The 24,436-nt window shown below is 50.6% G+C and overlaps 1 protein-coding gene across 2 annotated transcripts in view; it reads right to left on the bottom strand.

The window, feature by feature from the left end:
- The window catches only part of LOC140198171 (gamma-aminobutyric acid type B receptor subunit 1-like), a 289,471-nt gene that overhangs the window by 178,916 nt on the left and 86,119 nt on the right, over window positions 1-24,436 (bottom strand). For both annotated transcript variants that reach the window (XM_072259164.1, XM_072259165.1), the window contains exon 2: window positions 1,525-1,620. In XM_072259164.1, coding sequence (XP_072115265.1) covers window positions 1,525-1,600 — 76 coding nt within the window. In that variant the 5' untranslated portion in view covers window positions 1,601-1,620. The remainder of the gene's footprint in view (window positions 1-1,524; window positions 1,621-24,436) is intronic.

Genomic DNA, 24,436 nt, shown 5'->3' with positions numbered 1-24,436 from the left:
TACAGAGGTGGGTTATAGGAAGAAACCAGAGGGTATAACACGGGGAGACCATTCAGCCCATCGAGGCGATCCACAGATTGGGCTCTGCTGCCCACCCTGACCCCTCTGTGATTCGGGGTATGCAGGGATTCACAGCCACACATTCAGAAACAGGCCATTCTGCCCACCAAGTCCATGCTAACCATTAATCACCCACTTACACCAATCCCATTTCATTATCCCTCCACCTCCCCCTGCCCCCAATCTCTGCCACTCATGGGGCAACTCTAAGGCACTGTGGGGAAAGACTGAAGTCTAAGATCCTTCTGCTGATGGACATTGAGGGGCTAAATCTGGGGGGGAAGTTTCTATCATCTCACTCAGGAGACTAAATGAATGGCAATTGTGCTTTCCACACTGAATGTACCAATACAAATGTGGCCAGCTTATTAGGGATCTCCTGTACCGAATAAAGTGGCCACTGAGAGTATGTTCGTGTTCTTCTGCTGCTGTAGCCCGCCCACTTCAATGTTCGACGTGTTGTGTGTTCCACACACTGCTGTAGTAACTTATTGACACCTTCATGTCAGCTTCAATCAGTCTGGCCATTCTCCCCTCTCTTCTCTCATTAACGGGGCATTTCTGCCCACACATCTGCCGTTCACTGGATTTGTCTCTGTTTGTTTTTTGCACCATTCTCTGTAAGCTCTGGTTACTGCTGTGCGTGAAAATCCCAGGAGATCAGCACTTTCTGAGATACTCAAACCACCCCGTCTGGCACCAACAATCATTTCAGAGTCAAAGTCACTTAGGTCGCATTTCTTCCCTATTCTGATTTCCCAACTGAACCTCTGGACCATGTCAGTTTGCTTTTCTGCATTGAATTGCTGCCATGTTTGGCTGATTAGATGTTTGCATTATCGAGCAGATGTATCTAATGTGCTGACCACGGGGTTCACGGTGCCAATAGCATCGTGATTGAACAACTCTGCAATTACAAAGAGACACAGGCACTATTTCTTCTATTTTCTTAAATCTATATTTTGTAACGTTTCGGATTCAGATTTATTTATCAGAAGCTTACAGTCGAATGTGTTGTTTGCATTAACAAGCACCACACCCCAGGATGTGGAGTGGGAAGGTGGGGTTGGCAGTGGGGCCAGACGGCAAGTGTTGCCACACTTTCCAGGGACAATACAGCATGCCCACAATGTTCAGCAAAACAACAGCAACAAAACAAAACAACAACAGATCTACAGAAAATAAAAATCAAACATCTATTTTGCCCTGATTCCATCTTTGCCTCCTCACCTACCTGACCCCCCCCCCCGACCCTCTTTGGGACAGGGGAGGAAAATGGAGCAACGATGGGAGAAGGTGCAAACTCAACACACAGACAGCGCCAGAGGTCAGGATTGAACTGGAGTCTCAGTAAGGCAGTGGCTGTACCTGCCTCACCACGGTGCCTGGCCACCGATGCGGTACAAATGTGTTGGGGGGGGGGTGGATGGAGATTGCCGGAGGGTAAGTGAAGCATGCTTTTACCTATGGTGGTATTCTGGGCTGCCAGGAGCACACAGGGTGGGAATAGGAGGACCAGAAGCAGGATCCCAGGCCCCATCCTCGCCGGAGAGCACGGAACTGAAAGACAAGGAAGATGATGGTACATGAGATGGTGCTGAAAGATTGCAGAAGGAGGTAATAAGTTCTATCATCAACCATCGTTCCCTCCCCACCATTGGTGCTATCACTGCCTCTGGAAAGCAACAAAGAGTACAGAACATCGAACAGTGCGGCACAGTACTGGTCTTTCAGCCCACGAAGTTCAAAGTAAAATTTACTACCAGAGTGCATACATGTCACCACGTACAACCCAGAGATTGCTTCTTTTCTGCAGGCACACTTAGCAAGTCTATAGAACAGCAACTGTCAACAGGATCAATGAACAACATCTGTACAAATGCAAATATAAATAAATAGCAATAAGTAATGAGCATGATGTAAGATAATAAGTCCTTAAAGTGAGACCATCGGTTGTGGGAACACAGGAAGTAGAATGAGTGTTGTTATCCCCTTTGTTCAAGTGCCTGATGGTTGACGGGTAGTAACTGTTCTTGAACCTGGTGGTGCCAGTCCTGAGGCTCCTGTACCTTCTACCTGATGGCAGCAGCGAGAAAAGAGCATGGCCTGGGTGGTGAGATCTCCCTGATGGATGCTGCTTTTCTATGGCATCGTTTCGTGTAGATACGCCCAACGGTTGGGAGGGTTTTACCCGCGCTCTACTGGGTCAAATCCACTCGCTTTTGTAGGATTTTCCACCCGAAGACGTTGGTGTTCCCATACCAGGCCATAATGCAGCCAGCCAGTCAGCGCAGCTTCCGCCACACATCGACAGAAGTTTGCCAAGGTTTTCGATGACGTGCCGAATCTCCGCAGACTCCTGAGGAAGTAGAGGCGCTGTCGTGCTTTCTTCACAATTATATTTATATCATGGGTCCAGGACAGATTGGTATGCCGACCTTTTAACCTACCCCAAGATCAATAGGACCCTCCCCTCCCACATAGCCCTCCATTTTTCTATCATCTATGTGCCTGCCTAACAGTCACTTGAACGTCCCGAATGTGTCCGCCTTTACCAGCACCCAGCAGCGTTTTTCACACACTTACCAGAACCAGAGTCAGGTTTAGTGTCACCAGCATATGTCATGACATTTGTTGTAGCACTCTCTGTGCAACAAACCTACCTCTGACATCCAGGCTTTAGTGTCCTCCAGTCACCTTAAAGTTATGCCCTCTTGTATTAGCTATTGCCACCCCGAGGAAAAGGTGCTGGCATCCACTCTAATCACCTTTCACACTTCTATCAAGTCACCTCTCATTCTCCTGTGCTCCTAGCTCGCTCAACCTTCACACATCCGACAAGCTCTCTAATCCAGGCTGCATCCTGGTCACACACACAAAATGCTGGAGGAACTCAGCAAGCCCAGACAGCATCTATGGAAATGAACAAGCAGATGCTAGAATAAGAAGGCTGATGGGAGGGCGAGAGGTACAAGCTGGCAGGTGACAGGTGAGGGGGAGGGTTGAAGTAAGAAACATGGAGGGGGAAGGAAGGAGATGTAAAGGGCTAAAAAAAGGAGGCACCTGGCACCGTTGGCCTCCCGATAGCCCTGCTGCCCCCATCCCGGCCAGGGTCTGTGTTCTGTCTCAGCCCCACCACGTAATTCAAGGGAACAAGCCACTGACACTCTTCTCAAAGGGGCAGGCAACATCTCAGCCAAATATCATCTACGTGAGAGACTGGAAGGAGCCTTTTGCTGCCCTCCACCCCTCTCCCTGTACTAAGAGACGGCAGTGCTCTCGGGAATGCTGCTGAGCAGGTGGACTTCAGGCTGAAGGCACACAGTTCTCTGATAGTGGTGAGACAGGTAGACAGGGCAATGAAGAAGGCACATGCCACTCTTCTCTTGAATAACCTAGGACCGGGGGCACAGACTCAGTACAGAAGGACGTCCTCTAGAACAAAGATGAAGAGCATTTTATTTATCCAGAGCGTAGTGTATCTGTGGAATTCATTGCCACAGATGACAATATATTTTTAGGGTATAATGAGCAGTGGATAGAGGGAAACAGATGGAAACTATTTACTTGCATTTCCAGAAGGCGTTTGGTAAGGTGCCACATGAAAGACTTATCCAAAAGATAAGGATGCATAGAGTTAGAGGTGATGTATTAGCATGGATAGAGGATTGGTTAACTAATAGAAAGCAGAGAGTTGGGATACATGGGTGTTACTCTGGTTGGCAACAGTGGTGAGCGGTGTGCCACAGGGGTCAATGTTGGGTCCGCAATTGTTCAGAATATACATTTACAATCTGGAAGCAGGGATCGAATGTAGTGTATCTAAGTTTGCTGATGACACTAAATTGAGTGGAAAAGCAAATTGTGCAGAAGATACAGAGAGTCTGCAGAGAGATATAGATAGGTTAAGTGAGTGGGCAAGGATCTGGCAGACGGAGTACAATGTTGGTAAATGTGAGGTCATCCACTTTGGAAGGAAAAAATGGAAGATCAGATTATTATTTAAATGGTAAAAACTGCAGGATGCTGTTGTGCAGAAGTGCTTGGGAGTGCTTGTGGATGAATCACAAAAGGTTGGTTTGCAGGCTATCAAGAAGGCAAATAGCTAGAGGGATTGAATTTAAGAGCAGGGAGGTTTTGCTGCAACTGTACAGGATACTGGTGAGGCTGCACCTGGAGTACTGCGTGCTGTTCTGGTCTCCTTACTTGAGGAAGGATATACCGGCTTTGGAGGCGGTGCGGAGGAGGTTCACCAGGTTGATTCCAGAGACAAGGGGGTTAGACTATGAGGAGAGATTGAATCACCTGAGACTGTATTTGCTGGAATTCAGAAGAATGAGAGGAGATCTTATAAAAACATATAAAACTATGAAAGGGATAGATAAGACTGAGGCAGGAAAGTTGTTTTCACTGGTAGGTGAGACTAGAACTAGGGAACATAGCCTCAAGATTCGGGGGAGTAGATTTAGGATGGAGATAAGGAAGAATTGCTTTTCCCAGAGAGTGGTGAATCTATAGAATTTTCTGCCCAGTGAAGCAGTGGAGGCTACCTCAGTAAATATATTTAAGACAAGTTGGATAGAATTTTGCAAAGTAGGGGAATCAAGGGTAATGGAGAAAGGGCAGGTAGGTGGAGATGCCAAGATCTTATGGCAGGGCAGGGCAGGCTTGACAGGCCAGATGGCCTACTCCTGCTCCTGTTTCTTGTGTTCCTATGTTATGGCTGTGTAGGCCAAGTCATTGGGTATATTTAAAGGTTGATAGGGTCTTGATTAAAAGTGTATCAAAGGTTATGGAAAGAAGTATTGGGTTGAGAGGAGAGGGAAAATAAATCAGCCATGATCAAATGGTGGAGCAGACTTGACGGGCCAAATAGCCTAATCCGGCCGTTATGTCTTATGGTCAGGGCACTGAGTACGAGCTTCGGGATGTCAGCTCCTAGCTGTGTACATCACTGATGAGCCCACACCTGGAGTAACGCGTCTGCAGTTCGGGTCGCCACACTATCGAGAAAGTATCAGGAAGAGAGAGAAGGTGCAGGACAGATTAACCAGGTTGTTGCCGGGACTGGAGAGCTTGAGTTATAAAGAGAGGCTGGATAGACTGGAACTTGAGGGAAGGAGGTTGAGGGGTGACCTCATAGAGGTGTATAAAAATAATGAGGGGTGAGGATGAAGGGAGTGAGTGCAGAGTGAGGGAGGGTCGTGAGGAAGGAGAAATGGAGTGAGGATTCTTTTTTTAGTTATTGATTTACAGGATGTTGGTATCACCAGCTACGCCAGCATTTATTGCCCATCCTTAGCTGCCCTTGAGAAGGTGGTGATGAGCTGCCTTCTTGAACAGCTGCAGTCCCTGAGGTGTGGGTAGGAGGAAATTCCATGATTTTGACCCAGCGACTATGAAGGAACGCGGTTATGTTTCCAAGTCAGGATGGTGAGTGACTTGGAGGGGGATTTCCAAGTGGTGCTGTTCCCAGTATCTACTGTTTTCGTGCCTCTAGATGATAGTGGTTGTGGGTCTGGAAGGTGCTACATTAGGAACTTTGGTGTGTTGTTGCAGTGCATCTTGTAGGTAGTACACACTGATGCAACTGTGAAGGGAAGGGACTGGATGCTTGTGGAAGGGGTACCAATCAAGTCGGTTGCCTTATACTGGATGGTGACAAGCTTCTTGGGTGTTGATGGAGCTGCACTCATCCAGGCGAGTGGCAAGTATTCCATTACACTCCTCACCTGAGCCTTGTTGATGGTGGACAGGTTTTGAGGAGTCGGGAGGTGAGTTACATGCCACAGGATTCCTAGCCTTTGACCTGCTCTGGTAGCCATGGCGGTTATATGGCTAGACCAGTTCAGTTTGCTGAATGAGTGAGAAGGAGTGAGGTCAGAGAGTAAAGGGAACAGGAAGGGAAAACAGCAAGAAGGGAGGGAGGAGGAGAGAGTGGAAGAGTGAGGCGTGAGGTAGGAGAGAGAGGAATGAAGAAACTGAGGAGGCAGGGAGGAGAGCAGCTGTCCTATCGTCCATCATTGCAAAGTGCTTTGAGAGACTGGTTCTATCACATCTGAAATCCTGTCTGCCCTCTACCCTGGATCCCCATCAATTTGCCTATCGCACCAACAGGTCAACAGAGGACGCCATCTCCACGGCACTTCACTCTGCCCTGACCCACCTGGAAGGCCCCAACTCGTATGTCAGAATGCTGTTCATTGACTTTAGTTTGGCATTCAATACTGTGATCCCCTCCAAGCTGATCGTCAAACTTTGCCAGCTTGGTATCAGCTCATCCCTCTGCAATTGGACCTTGGAGTTTCTGACTAACAGACCCCAATCAGTTAAGTTAGACAACCTCTCCTCCTCCACTCTCACTCTGAACACCAGCGTGCCTCAAGGCTGTGTGCTGAGCCCTCTTCTGTACTCCCTTTTCACCTAAGACTGCGTTCCTGTATATGGTTCTAACTCCATAATCAAGTTCACAGATGACATCATGGTGGTTGACCTGATCAGAGGGAATGAAGAGACAGCCTACAGGGACGAGGTCCAGCACCTGGCCATGTGGTGTGCCGACAACAAGCTGGCCCTTAACACCCAGAAGACCAAGGAGATCATTGTGGACTTCAGGCATGCTAGGAGCCACACTCATGTCCCCATCTACATCAACGGAGCTGTAGTGGAGTGTGTATCAAGCTTCAAATTCCTTGGTGTCCAAATTGCCGAGGATCTCATCTGGTCCCTGAACTCCTCCATCCTGATCAAAAAGGCACAACAGCACCTTTATTTCCTGTGGAGCATCAAGGAAGCTCACCTCTGTCCCAGGATACTGACAGACTTTTACCGCTGTACCATTGAGTGAATACTCACCAACTGCATCTCAGTGTGGTATGGCAATTGTCCTGTATCGCACCGCAAAGCACTCCAGTGTGTGGTGAAAACTGCCCAGTGGATTATTGGCACCCAATTGCCCACCATTGAGAACATCTACCATAAACGCTGCCTGGGCAGGGCGAAACGCATTATCAAGGATGCATCTCACCCTAACCATGGACTTTTTACTCTTCTCCCATCCGGTAGGTGCTACAGGAGCCTCCGCTCCCGCACCAGCAGACACAGGAAGAGCTTCTTCCCTCAGGCTGTGACACTGCTGAACCTCACGTCACAGCGCTAAGCAGTATTGCACCCGTATTGTACTATCTCAGTATTTTTATATTTGTGTGCTGTAGCACTTACTTTTTATTCACAGTTATTTTGTAAATAAAACACAATTCTTTGCATTGCTGGTTAGATGCTAACTGCATTTCATTGGCTTTGTACCTGTACTCGGCACAATGACAATAAAGTTGAATCTAATCTGTCTAATCTGATCATCAGTAGATAATGTGAGCGAGCAACAGAGACGGGGCCGGAGGGGATGACACAAGATGGGCACAGCCAGCAGGTTGACCTGATATGTTGACTGTTTATTCCATTCCATAGATGCTGCCTGACCTGCTGATTTCCTCCAGCGTTTTGTATATATCGAGCACCTGCAGAATCTGTTACTGTATTTGTATGTGCAGGGCTGGGTCTGCAGGCTGCACTGCACACAATGGCCTGAAGGTGGCAGTGCTGCTGCACACTGTCCAGGTCCCAGGGACAAGCAGGAGAAATCTGCAGATGCTGGAAATCCCAGCAACACATACAAAATGCTGGAGGATCTCTGGCAGCATCTGGGAAAAGAGTACAGTCAACGTTTCAGTCCTGTCGAAAGGTTTTAGCCCGACACGTGACTGTACTCCTTTCCTGGATGCCACCTGGCCTGCTGCGGTCCTCCAGGATTTTGTGTTGCACATCTCCCAGGGAACCTGGTTTATAGTCACAGGATCATGGATCCACAGAGCTGAGAGACAGGCCCTTCTGCCCAACTCGTCTGTGCTGCCCACCACACTAGTCCACATCTGGCCAATATGGTCTAAACTCTTCCCGTCCATGTACTGTACCTCTCCAAACACCATCTGAATGTCATTTTCTGTACCTATCTCATTACTACCATCGGGGAGGAGGAACGGGAGATTGACTATGCACACTCAAAGTTAAAGAACAGCTTCTTCCTCTCCACCATCAGATTTCCAAATGGTCCATGACCCTATCCCTCTTCTGCAGTATTTATGTATTTTAATCTTTACAGTAACTGATAGTATTGTTTAATGTCTTGCCCTGTACAGCTGCCAGAAAACAACGTATTTCATGATGTATGTCGTGTTAATAAGCTGTGCTCTCTCTGCCAGCTTGGTCCATGCACTCACCACATTCTGTGTGAATTAGCTGTTCCACTTTTCAATCTTTCGTTTTAAACTGATTTTAGTTCACTTTCAAGAAAAAATGATTGAGAGCATTCGTTCTTTTTATGCTGCTCATGATTTTGTGCACCTCCATAAGGTCTAAAGACTGACAGAGCAGTTCTTGCAATCACCAGAGTCGAGTGTAATGTTCTCCTACGGGGTTGCCTACTGGTGACCCTCAGGTGGATGTGGAGGCAGATCTGGGATCCACATATTCTGGGTAGGATTGACTCCCTAATGGAGAATATCAGTGTTGTTTGCAGTGGTGAGGCTGATGCGCGGCCAGCCACCACACGGTCCTTGTCAGATCGTAGTCAGGATCCAGTGGCGTGGAATGCAAGACAACCGGGGACGCTTGACTGATTCACTTTCCCTCTCCTTCACTGACTCTCCTTCCCATCATCTTCACTGACTCACCTTCCCTCCATCTTCAATAACTCACCTACACTCCATCTTCACCGACTCACTTTCCCTCCATCTCCACTGACTCACCTTCCCTCCATCGTCACTGACTCACCTTCTCTCCATCTTCACTGACTCACCTTCCCTCCATCTTCACTGACTCACCATCCCGCCCCTTCACTGACTCACCTTCCCTCCATCTTCACTGACTCACCTTCCCTCCATCTTCAATGACTCACCTTCCCTCCCCTTCACTGACTCACCTTCCCTTCATCTTCACTGACTGACCTTCCCTCTATCTTCACTGAATCACCTTCCCTCCATCTTTACTGACTCACCTTCCCTGCACCTTCACTGACACACCTTCTCTGCATCTTCACTGACTCACCATCCCTCCATCTTCACTGACTCACCCTCCCTCCATCTTCACTGACACATCTTCCCTCCATCTTCACTGACTCATCCTCCCTCCATCTTCACTGACTCATCTTCCCTCCATCTTCACTAACTCACCATCCCTCCATCTTCACTGACTCACCTTCCCTTCACCTTCACTGACTGACCTTCCCTCTATCTTCACTGACTCATCTTCCCTCCATCTTCACTGACTCACCTTCACTCCATCTTCACTCTCACCTTCCCTCCATCTTCACTGACTCACCTTCCCTCCATCTTTACTGACTCACCTTCCCTGCACCTTCACTGACACACCTTCTCTGCATCTTCACTGACTCACCATCCTTCCATCTTCACTGACTCACCCTCCCTCCATCTTCACTGACTCATCTTCCCTCCATCTTCACTGACTCACCTTCCCCCCATCGTCACTGACTCACCTTCCCTCCATCTTCACTGACTCACCTTCCCTCCCCTTCACTGACGCACCTTCTCTCCATCTTCACAGACTCACAATCCCTCCATCTTCACTGACTCACCTTCCCTTCATCTTCACTGACTCACCTTCCCTCCATCTTCACTGACTCACCCTCCCTCCCCTTCACTGACATACCTTCCCTCCATCTTCACTGACAGACCTTCCCTCCCCTTCACTGACTCACCTTCTCTCCAACTTCACTGACTCACCATCCCTCTCCTTCACTGACACACCTTCCCTCCCCTTCACTGACTCACCTTCCTTCCATCTTCACTGACTCAACTTCTCTCCATCTTCACTGACTCACCTTCCCTCCACCTACCCTGACTCACCTTCCCTCCCCTTCACTGACACACCTTCCCTCCCCTTCACTGACTCACCTTCTCTCCACCTACCCTGACTCACCTTCCCTCCCCTTCACTGACTCACCTTCCCTCCCCTTCACTGACTCACCTTCCCTCCATCTTCACTGACTCATCTTCCCTCCATCTTCACTGACTCACCCTCCCTCCATCTTCACAGACTCACCTTCCCCCCATCGTCACTGACTCACCTTACCTCCATCTTCACTGACTCACCTTCCCTCCCCTTCACTGACTCACCTTCTCTCCATCTTCACTGACACACCTTCCCTCCATCTTCACTGACACACCTTCCCTCCATCTTCACTGACTCACATTCCATCCATCTTCACTGACTCAACTTCTCTCCATCTTCACTGACTCACCTTCCCTCCACCTACCCTGACTCACCTTCCCTCCACTTCACTGACACACCTTCCCTCCCCTTCACTGACTCACCTTCTCTCCACCTACCCTGACTCACCTTCCCTCCCCTTCACTGACTCACCTTCCCTCCCTTTCACTGACTCACCTTCCCTCCATCTTCACTGACTCATCTTCCCTCCATCTTCACTGACTCACCCTCCCTCCATCTTCACTGACTCAACTTCCCTCCATCTTCACTGACTCACCTTCCCCCCATCGTCACTGACTCACCTTACCTCCATCTTCACTGACTCACCTTCCCTCCCCTTCACTGACTCACCTTCTCTCCATCTTCACTGACACACCTTCCCTCCATCTTCACTGACACACCTTCCCTCCATCTTCACTGACTCACATTCCATCCATCTTCACTGACTCACATTCCCTCCACCTTCACTGACTCACCTACTCTCCACCTTCACTGACTCACCTTCTCTCCATCTTCACTGACTCACCATCCCTCCATCTTCACTGACTCACCTTCCCTCCGTCTTCACTGACTCACCTTCCCTCCATTTTCACTGACTCACCCTCCCTCCATCTTCACTGACTCACCTTCCCTCCATCATCACTGTCTCACCTTCCCTCCCCTTCACTGACATACCTTCCCTCCATCTTCACTGACTCACCCTCCCTCCATCTTCACTGACTCACCTTCCCTCCATCATCACTGTCTCACCTTCCCTCCCTTTCACTGACATACCTTCCCTCCATCTTCACTGACAAACCTTCCCTCCATCTTCACTGACTCACCTTCCCTCCCCTTCACTGACTCACCTTCCCTCCAACTTCACTGACTCACCATCCCTCTCTTTCACTGACACACTTTCCCTCCCCTTCACTGACTCACCTTTTCTCCATCTTCACTGACTCACCTTCCCTCCACCTACCCTGACTCACCTTCCCTCCACCTTCACTGATTCAACTTCTCTCCATCTTCACTGACTCACCTTCCCTCCCCTTCACTGACTCACCTTCCCTCCCCTTTACTGACTCACCTTCCCTCCATCTTCACTGACTCATCTTCCCTCCATCTTCACTGACTCACCTACTCTCCATCTTCACTGACTCACCTTCCCTACCCTTCACTGACTCACCTTCCCTCCCCTTCACTGACTCACCTTCCCTCCATCTTCACTGACTCACCTTCTCTCCATCTTCACTGACTCACCTTCCCTCCCCTTCACTGACTCACCTTCCCTCCCCTTCACTGACTCACCTTCCCTCCATCTTCACTGACTCACCATCCCTCCATGTTCACTGACTCACCTTCCCTCCACCTTCACTGACTCACCTTCCCTCCACCTTCACCGACTCACCTTCCCTCTATCTTCAGTGATTCACCTTCCCTCCATCTTCACTGACTCACCTTCCCTCCACCTTCACTGACTCACCTTCCCTCCATCTTCACTGACACACCTTCCCTCCCCTTCACTGACTCACCTTCCCTCCATTGTCACTGACTCACCATCCCTCCATCTTCACTGACTCACCTTCCCTCCATTTTCACTGACTCACCTTCCCTCCATCGTCACTGTCTCACATTCCCTCCCCTTCACTGACATACCTTCCCTCCATCTTCACTGACACACCTTCCCTCCATCTTCACTGACTCACCTTCCCTCCATTTCACTGACTCACCTTCCCTCCATCTTCACTGATTCTCCTTCTGTCCATCTTCACTGACTCACCTTTCCTCCATCTTCACTGACTCACCTTCACTCCATCTTCACTGACTCACCTTCCCTCCATCTTCACTGACTCACCTTCCCCAACTTCTCTGACTCACCATCCCTCAACCTTCACTGACTCACCTTCCCCCCATCTTCACTGACTCACCTTCCCTCCCCTTCACTGACTCACCTTCCCTCCATCTTCACTGACTCACCTTCCCTCCATCTTCACTGACTCACCTTCCCCCCATCTTCTCTAACTCACCATCCCTCCATCTTCACTGACTCGCCTTCCCTCCCCTTCACTGACTCACCTTCCCTCCATCCTCACTGACTCACCTTCCCTCCATCTTCACAGACTCACCTTCCCTCCCCTTCACTGAATCACCTTACCTCCATCTTCACTGACTCACCTTCCCTCCATCTTCACTGACTCACCATCCCTCCATCTTCACTGACTCACCTTCCCTCCATCTTCACTGACTCTCCTTTCCTCCATCTTCACTGACTCACCTTTCCTCCATCTTCACTGACTCACCCTCCCTCCCCTTCACTGACACCTTCCCTCCATCTTCACTGACTCTCCTTCTGTCCATCTTCACTGACTCACCTTCCCCCCATCGTCACTGACTCACATTCCCTCCATCTTCACTGACTCACATTCCCTCCATCTTCACTGACTCACCTTCTCTCCATCTTCACTGACTCACCTTCCCTCCAACTTCACTGACTCACCTTCCCTCCATCTTCACTGACTCACCCTCCCTCCCCTTCACTGACTCACCTTCCCTCCATCGTCACTGTCTCACATTCCCTCCCCTTCACTGACATACCTTCCCTCCATCTTCACTGACACACCTTTCCTCCATCTTCACTGACTCACCTTCACTCCATCTTCACTGACTCACCTTCCCTCCATCTTCACTGACTCACCTTCCCCAACTTCTCTGACTCACCATCCCTCAATCTTCACTGACTCACCTTCCCCCCATCTTCACTGACTCACCTTCCCTCCCCTTCACTGACTCACCTTCCCTCCATCGTCACTGACTCACCTTCCCTCCATCTTCACTGACTCACCTTCCCTCCCCTTCACTGACTCACCTTCCCTCCATCTTCACTGACTCACCTTCTCTCCATCTTCACTGACTCACCTTCCCTCCATCTTCACTGACTCACCTTCCCCCATCTTCTCTGACTCACCATCCCTCCATCTTCACTGACTCACCTTCCCTCCCCTTCACTGACTCACCTTCCCTCCATCTTCACTGACTCACCTTCCCTCCATCTTCACTGACTCACCTTCCCCCCATCTTCTCTGACTCACCTTCCCTCCATCATCACTGACTCACCTTCCCTCCATCTTCACTGACTCACCTTCCCTCCCTTTCACTGACTCACCTTCTCTCCATCTTCACTGAATCACCTTACCTCCATCTTCACTGACTCACCTTCCATCCCCTTCACTGACTCACCTTCTCTCCATCTTCACTGAATCACCTTACCTCCATCTTCACTGACTCACCTTCCCTCCATCTTCACTGACTCACCTTCTCTCCATCTCCACTGAATCACCTTACCTCCATCTTCACTGACTCACCTTCCCTCCATCTTCACTGACTCACAATCCCTCCATCTTCACTGACTCACCTTCCCTCCATCTTCACTGACTCTCCTTTCCTCCATCTTCACTGACTCACATTTCCTCCATCTTCACTGACTCACCCTCCCTCCCCTTCACTGACTAACCTTCTCTCCATCTTCACTGACTCACATTCCCTCCATCTTCACTGACTCACCTTCCCTGCACCTTCACTGACTCACCTTCCCTGCACCTTCACTGACTCACCTTCTCTGCATCTTCACTGACTCACCTTCCCTCCATCTTCACTGACACACCTTCCCTCCATCTTCACTGACTCTCCTTCTGTCCATCTTCACTGACTCACCTTTCCTCCATCTTCACTGACTCACCTTCACTCCATCTTCACTGACTCACCTTCCCTCCATCTTCACTGACTCACTTTCCCCCCATCGTCACTGACTCACATTCCCTCCATCTTCACTGACTCACATTCCCTCCACCTTCACTGACTCACCTTCCCTCCAACTTCACTGACTCACCTTCTCTCCATCTTCACTGAATCACCTTACCTCCATCTTCACTGACTCACCTTCCCTCCCCTTCACTGACTCACCATCCTTCCATCTTCACTGACTCACCTTCCCTCCATCTTCACTGACTCTCCTTTCCTCCATCTTCACTGACTCACCCTCCCTCCCCTTCACTGACTCACCTTCCCTCCATCGTCACTGTCTCACCTTCCCTCCCCTTCACTGACTCACCTTCCATCCATCTTCACTGACTCACCTTCCCTCCCCTTCACTGACTCACCTTCCCTGCACCTTCACTGACTCACCTTCCCTCCATCTTCACTGACTCACCTTCCCTCCCCTTCACTGACTCACCTTCCCTCCATCTTCACTGACTGACCTTCTCTCCATCTTCACTGACTCACCTTCCCTCCATCTTCACTGACTCAACTTCCCTCCATCTTCACTAACTCACCTTCCCCCATCTTCTCTGACTCACCTTCCCTCCCCTTCACTGACTCACCTTCCCTCCCCTTCACTGACTCACCTTCCCTCCATCTTCACTGACTCACCATCCCTCCCCTTCACTGACTCACCTTCCCTCCATCTTCACTGACTCACCTTCCCTCCATCTTCACTGACTCACCTTCCCCCCATCTTCTCTGACTCACCATCCCTTCATCTTCACTGACTCACCTTCCCTCCCCTTCACTGACTCACCTTCCCTCCATCATCACTGACTCAACTTCCCTCCATCTTCACTGACTCACCTTCCCTCCCCTTCACTGACTCACCTTCTCTCCATCTCCACTGAATCACCTTCCCTGCACCTTCACTGACTCACCTATTCTGCATCTTCACTGACTCACCATCCCTCCATCTTCACTGACTCGCCCTCCCTCCATCTTCACTGACTCACCTTCCCTGCACCTTCACTGACTCACCTTCCCTGCACCTTCACTGACTCACCTTCTCTGCATCTTCACTGACTCACCTTCCCTCCATCTTCACTGACACACCTTCCCTCCATCTTCACTGACTCTCCTTCTGTCCATCTTCACTGACTCACCTTTCCTCCATCTTCACTGACTCACCTTCCCTCCATCTTCACTGACTCACATTCCCTCCATCTTCACTGACTCACCTTCCCTCCATCTTCACTGACTCTCCTTTCCTCCATCTTCACTGACTCACCCTCCCTCCCCTTCACTGACTCACCTTCCCTCCATCGTCACTGTCTCACCTTCCCTCCCCTTCACTGACTCACCTTCCATCCATCTTCACTGACTCACCTTCCCTCCCCTTCACTGACTCACCTTCCCTGCACCTTCACTGACTCACCTTCCCTCCATCTTCACTGACTCACCTTCCCTCCCCTTCACTGACTCACCTTCCCTCCATCTTCACTGACTCACCTTCTCTCCATCTTCACTGACTCACCTTCCCTCCATCTTCACTGACTCAACTTCCCTCCATCTTCACTAACTCACCTTCCCCCATCTTCTCTGACTCACCTTCCCTCCCCTTCACTGACTCACCTTCCCTCCCCTTCACTGACTCACCTTCCCCCCATCTTCTCTGACTCACCATCCCTTCATCTTCACTGACTCACCTTTCCTCCCCTTCACTGACTCACCTTCCCTCCATCATCACTGACTCAACTTCCCTCCATCTTCACTGACTCACCTTCCCTCCCCTTCACTGACTCACCTTCTCTCCATCTCCACTGAATCACCTTCCCTGCACCTTCACTGATTCACCTATTCTGCATCTTCACTGACTCACCATCCCTCCATCTTCACTGACTCGCCCTCCCTCCATCTTCACTGACTCACCTTCCCTGCACCTTCACTGACTCACCTTCCCTGCACCTTCACTGACTCACCTTCTCTGCATCTTCACTGACTCACCTTCCCTCCATCTTCACTGACACACCTTCCCTCCATCTTCACTGACTCTCCTTCTGTCCATCTTCACTGACTCACCTTTCCTCCATCTTCACTGACTCACCTTCACTCCATCTTCACTGACTCACCTTCTCTCCATCTTCACTGACTCACCTTCCCTCCCCTTCACTGACTCACCTTCCCTCCATCATCACTGACTCACCTTCCCTCCATCTTCACTGACTCACTTTCCCCCCATCGTCACTGACTCACATTCCCTCCATCTTCACTGACTCACATTCCCTCCACCTTCACTGACTCACCTTCTCTCCATCTTCACTGACTCACCTTCCCTCCATCGTCACTGTCTCACATTCCCTCCCCTTCACTGACATACCTTCCCTCTATCTTCACTGACACACCTTCCCTCCATCTTCACTGACACACCTTCCCTCCATCTTCACTGACTCACCTTCCCTCCATTTCACTGACTCACCTTCCCTCCATCTTCACTGACTCTCCTTCTGTCCATCTTCACTGACTCACCTTTCCTCCATCTTCACTGACTCACCTTCACTCCATCTTCACTGACTCACCTTCCCTCCATCTTCACTGACTCACCTTCCCCAACTTCTCTGACTCACCTTCCCTCAATCTTCACTGACTCACCTTCCCCCCATCTTCACTGACTCACCTTCCCTCCCCTTCACTGACTCACCTTCCCTCCATCGTCACTGACTCACCTTCCCTCCATCTTCACTGACTCACCATCCCTCCCCTTCACTGACTCACCTTCTCTCCATCTTCACTGACTCACCTTCCCTCCATCTTCACTGACTCACCTTCACTCCATCTTCACTGACTCAACTTCCCTCCATCTTCACTGACACCTTCCCTCCAACTTCACTGACTCACCTTCCCTCCATCGTCACTGTCTCACATTCCCTCCCCTTCACTGACATACCTTCCCTCTATCTTCACTGACACACCTTCCCTCCATCTTCACTGACTCACCTTCCCTCCATTTCACTGACTCACCTTCCCTCCATCTTCACTGACTCTCCTTCTGTCCATCTTCACTGACTCACCTTTCCTCCATCTTCACTGACTCACCTTCACTCCATCTTCACTGACTCACCTTCCCTCCATCTTCACTGACTCACCTTCCCCAACTTCTCTGACTCACCTTCCCTCAATCTTCACTGACTCACCTTCCCCCCATCTTCACTGACTCACCTTCCCTCCCCTTCACTGACTCACCTTCCCTCCATCGTCACTGACTCACCTTCACTCCATCTTCACTGACTCACCTTCCCTCCCCTTCACTGACTCACCTTCTCTCCATCTTCACTGACTCACCTTCCCTCCATCTTCACTGACTCACCTTCACTCCATCTTCACTGACTCACATTCCCTCCATCTTCACTGACTCACCTTCCCTCCATCTTCACTGACTCTCCTTTCTTCCATCTTCACTGACTCACCTTCCCTCCATCTTCACTGACTCACCTTCCCTACCCTTCACTGACTCACCTTCCCTGCACCTTCACTGACTCACCTTCTCTGCACCTTCACTGACTCACCTTCCCTCCATCTTCACTGACTCACCTTCCCTCCCCTTCACTGACTCACCTTCCCTCCATCTTCACTGACTGACCTTCTCTCCATCTTCACTGACTCACCTTCCCTCCATCTTCACTGACTCAACTTCCCTCCATCTTCACTAACTCACTTTCCCCCATCTTCTCTGACTCACCTTCCCTCCCCTTCACTGACTCACCTTCCCTCCCCTTCACTGACTCACCTTCCCTCCATCTTCACTGACTCACCATCCCTCCCCTTCACTGACTCACCTTCCCTCCATCTTCACTGACTCACCTTCCCTCCATCTTCACTGACTCACCTTCCCCCCATCTTCTCTGACTCACCATCCCTTCATCTTCACTGACTCACCTTCCCTCCCCTTCACTGACTCACCTTCCCTCCATCATCACTGACTCAACTTCCCTCCATCTTCACTGACTCACCTTCCCTCCCCTTCACTGACTCACCTTCTCTCCATCTCCACTGAATCACCTTCCCTGCACCTTCACTGACTCACCTATTCTGCATCTTCACTGACTCACCATCCCTCCATCTTCACTGACTCGCCCTCCCTCCATCTTCACTGACTCACCTTCCCTGCACCTTCACTGACTCACCTTCCCTGCACCTTCACTGACTCACCTTCTCTGCATCTTCACTGACTCACCTTCCCTCCATCTTCACTGACACACCTTCCCTCCATCTTCACTGACTCTCCTTCTGTCCATCTTCACTGACTCACCTTTCCTCCATCTTCACTGACTCACCTTCCCTCCATCTTCACTGACTCACATTCCCTCCATCTTCACTGACTCACCTTCCCTCCATCTTCACTGACTCTCCTTTCCTCCATCTTCACTGACTCACCCTCCCTCCCCTTCACTGACTCACCTTCCCTCCATCGTCACTGTCTCACCTTCCCTCCCCTTCACTGACTCACCTTCCATCCATCTTCACTGACTCACCTTCCCTCCCCTTCACTGACTCACCTTCCCTGCACCTTCACTGACTCACCTTCCCTCCATCTTCACTGACTCACCTTCCCTCCCCTTCACTGACTCACCTTCCCTCCATCTTCACTGACTCACCTTCTCTCCATCTTCACTGACTCACCTTCCCTCCATCTTCACTGACTCAACTTCCCTCCATCTTCACTAACTCACCTTCCCCCATCTTCTCTGACTCACCTTCCCTCCCCTTCACTGACTCACCTTCCCTCCCCTTCACTGACTCACCTTCCCCCCATCTTCTCTGACTCACCATCCCTTCATCTTCACTGACTCACCTTTCCTCCCCTTCACTGACTCACCTTCCCTCCATCATCACTGACTCACCTTCCCTCCATCTTCACTGACTCTCCTTTCCTCCATCTTCACTGACTCACCTTTCCTCCCCTTCACTGACTCACCTTATCTCCATCTTCACTGAATCACCTTACCTCCATCTTCACTGACTCACCTTCCCTCCATCTTCACTGACTCACATTCCCTCCATCTTCACTGACTCACCTTCCCTCCATCTTCACTGACTCTCCTTTCCTCCATCTTCACTGACTCACCCTCCCTCCCCTTCACTGACTCACCTTCCCTCCATCGTCACTGTCTCACCTTCCCTCCCCTTCACTGACTCACCTTCCATCCATCTTCACTGACTCACCTTCCCTCCCCTTCACTGACTCACCTTCCCTGCACCTTCACTGACTCACCTTCCCTCCATCTTCACTGACTCACCTTCCCTCCCCTTCACTGACTCACCTTCCCTCCATCTTCACTGACTGACCTTCTCTCCATCTTCACTGACTCACCTTCCCTCCATCTTCACTGACTCAACTTCCCTCCATCTTCACTAACTCACCTTCCCCCATCTTCTCTGACTCACCTTCCCTCCCCTTCACTGACTCACCTTCCCTCCCCTTCACTGACTCACCTTCCCTCCATCTTCACTGACTCACCATCCCTCCCCTTCACTGACTCACCTTCCCTCCATCTTCACTGACTCACCTTCCCTCCATCTTCACTGACTCACCTTCCCCCCATCTTCTCTGACTCACCATCCCTTCATCTTCACTGACTCACCTTCCCTCCCCTTCACTGACTCACCTTCCCTCCATCATCACTGACTCAACTTCCCTCCATCTTCACTGACTCACCTTCCCTCCCCTTCACTGACTCACCTTCTCTCCATCTCCACTGAATCACCTTCCCTGCACCTTCACTGACTCACCTATTCTGCATCTTCACTGACTCACCATCCCTCCATCTTCACTGACTCGCCCTCCCTCCATCTTCACTGACTCACCTTCCCTGCACCTTCACTGACTCACCTTCCCTGCACCTTCACTGACTCACCTTCTCTGCATCTTCACTGACTCACCTTCCCTCCATCTTCACTGACACACCTTCCCTCCATCTTCACTGACTCTCCTTCTGTCCATCTTCACTGACTCACCTTTCCTCCATCTTCACTGACTCACCTTCCCTCCATCTTCACTGACTCACATTCCCTCCATCTTCACTGACTCACCTTCCCTCCATCTTCACTGACTCTCCTTTCCTCCATCTTCACTGACTCACCCTCCCTCCCCTTCACTGACTCACCTTCCCTCCATCGTCACTGTCTCACCTTCCCTCCCCTTCACTGACTCACCTTCCATCCATCTTCACTGACTCACCTTCCCTCCCCTTCACTGACTCACCTTCCCTGCACCTTCACTGACTCACCTTCCCTCCATCTTCACTGACTCACCTTCCCTCCCCTTCACTGACTCACCTTCCCTCCATCTTCACTGACTCACCTTCTCTCCATCTTCACTGACTCACCTTCCCTCCATCTTCACTGACTCAACTTCCCTCCATCTTCACTAACTCACCTTCCCCCATCTTCTCTGACTCACCTTCCCTCCCCTTCACTGACTCACCTTCCCTCCCCTTCACTGACTCACCTTCCCCCCATCTTCTCTGACTCACCATCCCTTCATCTTCACTGACTCACCTTTCCTCCCCTTCACTGACTCACCTTCCCTCCATCATCACTGACTCAACTTCCCTCCATCTTCACTGACTCACCTTCCCTCCCCTTCACTGACTCACCTTCTCTCCATCTCCACTGAATCACCTTCCCTGCACCTTCACTGATTCACCTATTCTGCATCTTCACTGACTCACCATCCCTCCATCTTCACTGACTCGCCCTCCCTCCATCTTCACTGACTCACCTTCCCTGCACCTTCACTGACTCACCTTCCCTGCACCTTCACTGACTCACCTTCTCTGCATCTTCACTGACTCACCTTCCCTCCATCTTCACTGACACACCTTCCCTCCATCTTCACTGACTCTCCTTCTGTCCATCTTCACTGACTCACCTTTCCTCCATCTTCACTGACTCACCTTCACTCCATCTTCACTGACTCACCTTCTCTCCATCTTCACTGACTCACCTTCCCTCCCCTTCACTGACTCACCTTCCCTCCATCATCACTGACTCACCTTCCCTCCATCTTCACTGACTCACTTTCCCCCCATCGTCACTGACTCACATTCCCTCCATCTTCACTGACTCACATTCCCTCCACCTTCACTGACTCACCTTCTCTCCATCTTCACTGACTCACCTTCCCTCCAACTTCACTGACTCACCTTCCCTCCATCGTCACTGTCTCACATTCCCTCCCCTTCACTGACATACCTTCCCTCTATCTTCACTGACACACCTTCCCTCCATCTTCACTGACACACCTTCCCTCCATCTTCACTGACTCACCTTCCCTCCATTTCACTGACTCACCTTCCCTCCATCTTCACTGACTCTCCTTCTGTCCATCTTCACTGACTCACCTTTCCTCCATCTTCACTGACTCACCTTCACTCCATCTTCACTGACTCACCTTCCCTCCATCTTCACTGACTCACCTTCCCCAACTTCTCTGACTCACCTTCCCTCAATCTTCACTGACTCACCTTCCCCCCATCTTCACTGACTCACCTTCCCTCCCCTTCACTGACTCACCTTCCCTCCATCGTCACTGACTCACCTTCACTCCATCTTCACTGACTCACCATCCCTCCCCTTCACTGACTCACCTTCTCTCCATCTTCACTGACTCACCTTCCCTCCATCTTCACTGACTCACCTTCACTCCATCTTCACTGACTCAACTTCCCTCCATCTTCACTGACACCTTCCCTCCAACTTCACTGACTCACCTTCCCTCCATCGTCACTGTCTCACATTCCCTCCCCTTCACTGACATACCTTCCCTCTATCTTCACTGACACACCTTCCCTCCATCTTCACTGACTCACCTTCCCTCCATTTCACTGACTCACCTTCCCTCCATCTTCACTGACTCTCCTTCTGTCCATCTTCACTGACTCACCTTTCCTCCATCTTCACTGACTCACCTTCACTCCATCTTCACTGACTCACCTTCCCTCCATCTTCACTGACTCACCTTCCCCAACTTCTCTGACTCACCTTCCCTCAATCTTCACTGACTCACCTTCCCCCCATCTTCACTGACTCACCTTCCCTCCCCTTCACTGACTCACCTTCCCTCCATCGTCACTGACTCACCTTCACTCCATCTTCACTGACTCACCTTCCCTCCCCTTCACTGACTCACCTTCTCTCCATCTTCACTGACTCACCTTCCCTCCATCTTCACTGACTCACCTTCACTCCATCTTCACTGACTCACATTCCCTCCATCTTCACTGACTCACCTTCCCTCCATCTTCACTGACTCTCCTTTCTTCCATCTTCACTGACTCACCTTCCCTCCATCTTCACTGACTCACCTTCCCTACCCTTCACTGACTCACCTTCCCTGCACCTTCACTGACTCACCTTCTCTGCACCTTCACTGACTCACCTTCCCTCCATCTTCACTGACTCACCTTCCCTCCCCTTCACTGACTCACCTTCCCTCCATCTTCACTGACTGACCTTCTCTCCATCTTCACTGACTCACCTTCCCTCCATCTTCACTGACTCAACTTCCCTCCATCTTCACTAACTCACTTTCCCCCATCTTCTCTGACTCACCTTCCCTCCCCTTCACTGACTCACCTTCCCTCCCCTTCACTGACTCACCTTCCCTCCATCTTCACTGACTCACCATCCCTCCCCTTCACTGACTCACCTTCCCTCCATCTTCACTGACTCACCTTCCCTCCATCTTCACTGACTCACCTTCCCCCCATCTTCTCTGACTCACCATCCCTTCATCTTCACTGACTCACCTTCCCTCCCCTTCACTGACTCACCTTCCCTCCATCATCACTGACTCAACTTCCCTCCATCTTCACTGACTCACCTTCCCTCCCCTTCACTGACTCACCTTCTCTCCATCTCCACTGAATCACCTTCCCTGCACCTTCACTGACTCACCTATTCTGCATCTTCACTGACTCACCATCCCTCCATCTTCACTGACTCGCCCTCCCTCCATCTTCACTGACTCACCTTCCCTGCACCTTCACTGACTCACCTTCCCTGCACCTTCACTGACTCACCTTCTCTGCATCTTCACTGACTCACCTTCCCTCCATCTTCACTGACACACCTTCCCTCCATCTTCACTGACTCTCCTTCTGTCCATCTTCACTGACTCACCTTTCCTCCATCTTCACTGACTCACCTTCCCTCCATCTTCACTGACTCACATTCCCTCCATCTTCACTGACTCACCTTCCCTCCATCTTCACTGACTCTCCTTTCCTCCATCTTCACTGACTCACCCTCCCTCCCCTTCACTGACTCACCTTCCCTCCATCGTCACTGTCTCACCTTCCCTCCCCTTCACTGACTCACCTTCCATCCATCTTCACTGACTCACCTTCCCTCCCCTTCACTGACTCACCTTCCCTGCACCTTCACTGACTCACCTTCCCTCCATCTTCACTGACTCACCTTCCCTCCCCTTCACTGACTCACCTTCCCTCCATCTTCACTGACTCACCTTCTCTCCATCTTCACTGACTCACCTTCCCTCCATCTTCACTGACTCAACTTCCCTCCATCTTCACTAACTCACCTTCCCCCATCTTCTCTGACTCACCTTCCCTCCCCTTCACTGACTCACCTTCCCTCCCCTTCACTGACTCACCTTCCCCCCATCTTCTCTGACTCACCATCCCTTCATCTTCACTGACTCACCTTTCCTCCCCTTCACTGACTCACCTTCCCTCCATCATCACTGACTCAACTTCCCTCCATCTTCACTGACTCACCTTCCCTCCCCTTCACTGACTCACCTTCTCTCCATCTCCACTGAATCACCTTCCCTGCACCTTCACTGACTCACCTATTCTGCATCTTCACTGACTCACCATCCCTCCATCTTCACTGACTCGCCCTCCCTCCATCTTCACTGACTCACCTTCCCTGCACCTTCACTGACTCACCTTCCCTGCACCTTCACTGACTCACCTTCTCTGCATCTTCACTGACTCACCTTCCCTCCATCTTCACTGACACACCTTCCCTCCATCTTCACTGACTCTCCTTCTGTCCATCTTCACTGACTCACCTTTCCTCCATCTTCACTGACTCACCTTCACTCCATCTTCACTGACTCACCTTCTCTCCATCTTCACTGACTCACCTTCCCTCCCCTTCACTGACTCACCTTCCCTCCATCATCACTGACTCACCTTCCCTCCATCTTCACTGACTCACTTTCCCCCCATCGTCACTGACTCACATTCCCTCCATCTTCACTGACTCACATTCCCTCCACCTTCACTGACTCACCTTCTCTCCATCTTCACTGACTCACCTT

The sequence above is a fragment of the Mobula birostris genome, chromosome 5 (assembly GCF_030028105.1).
Source record: "Mobula birostris isolate sMobBir1 chromosome 5, sMobBir1.hap1, whole genome shotgun sequence".
Lineage (NCBI taxonomy): Eukaryota > Metazoa > Chordata > Chondrichthyes > Myliobatiformes > Myliobatidae > Mobula > Mobula birostris.
This window is presented reverse-complemented; position numbering and strand designations above follow the sequence as displayed.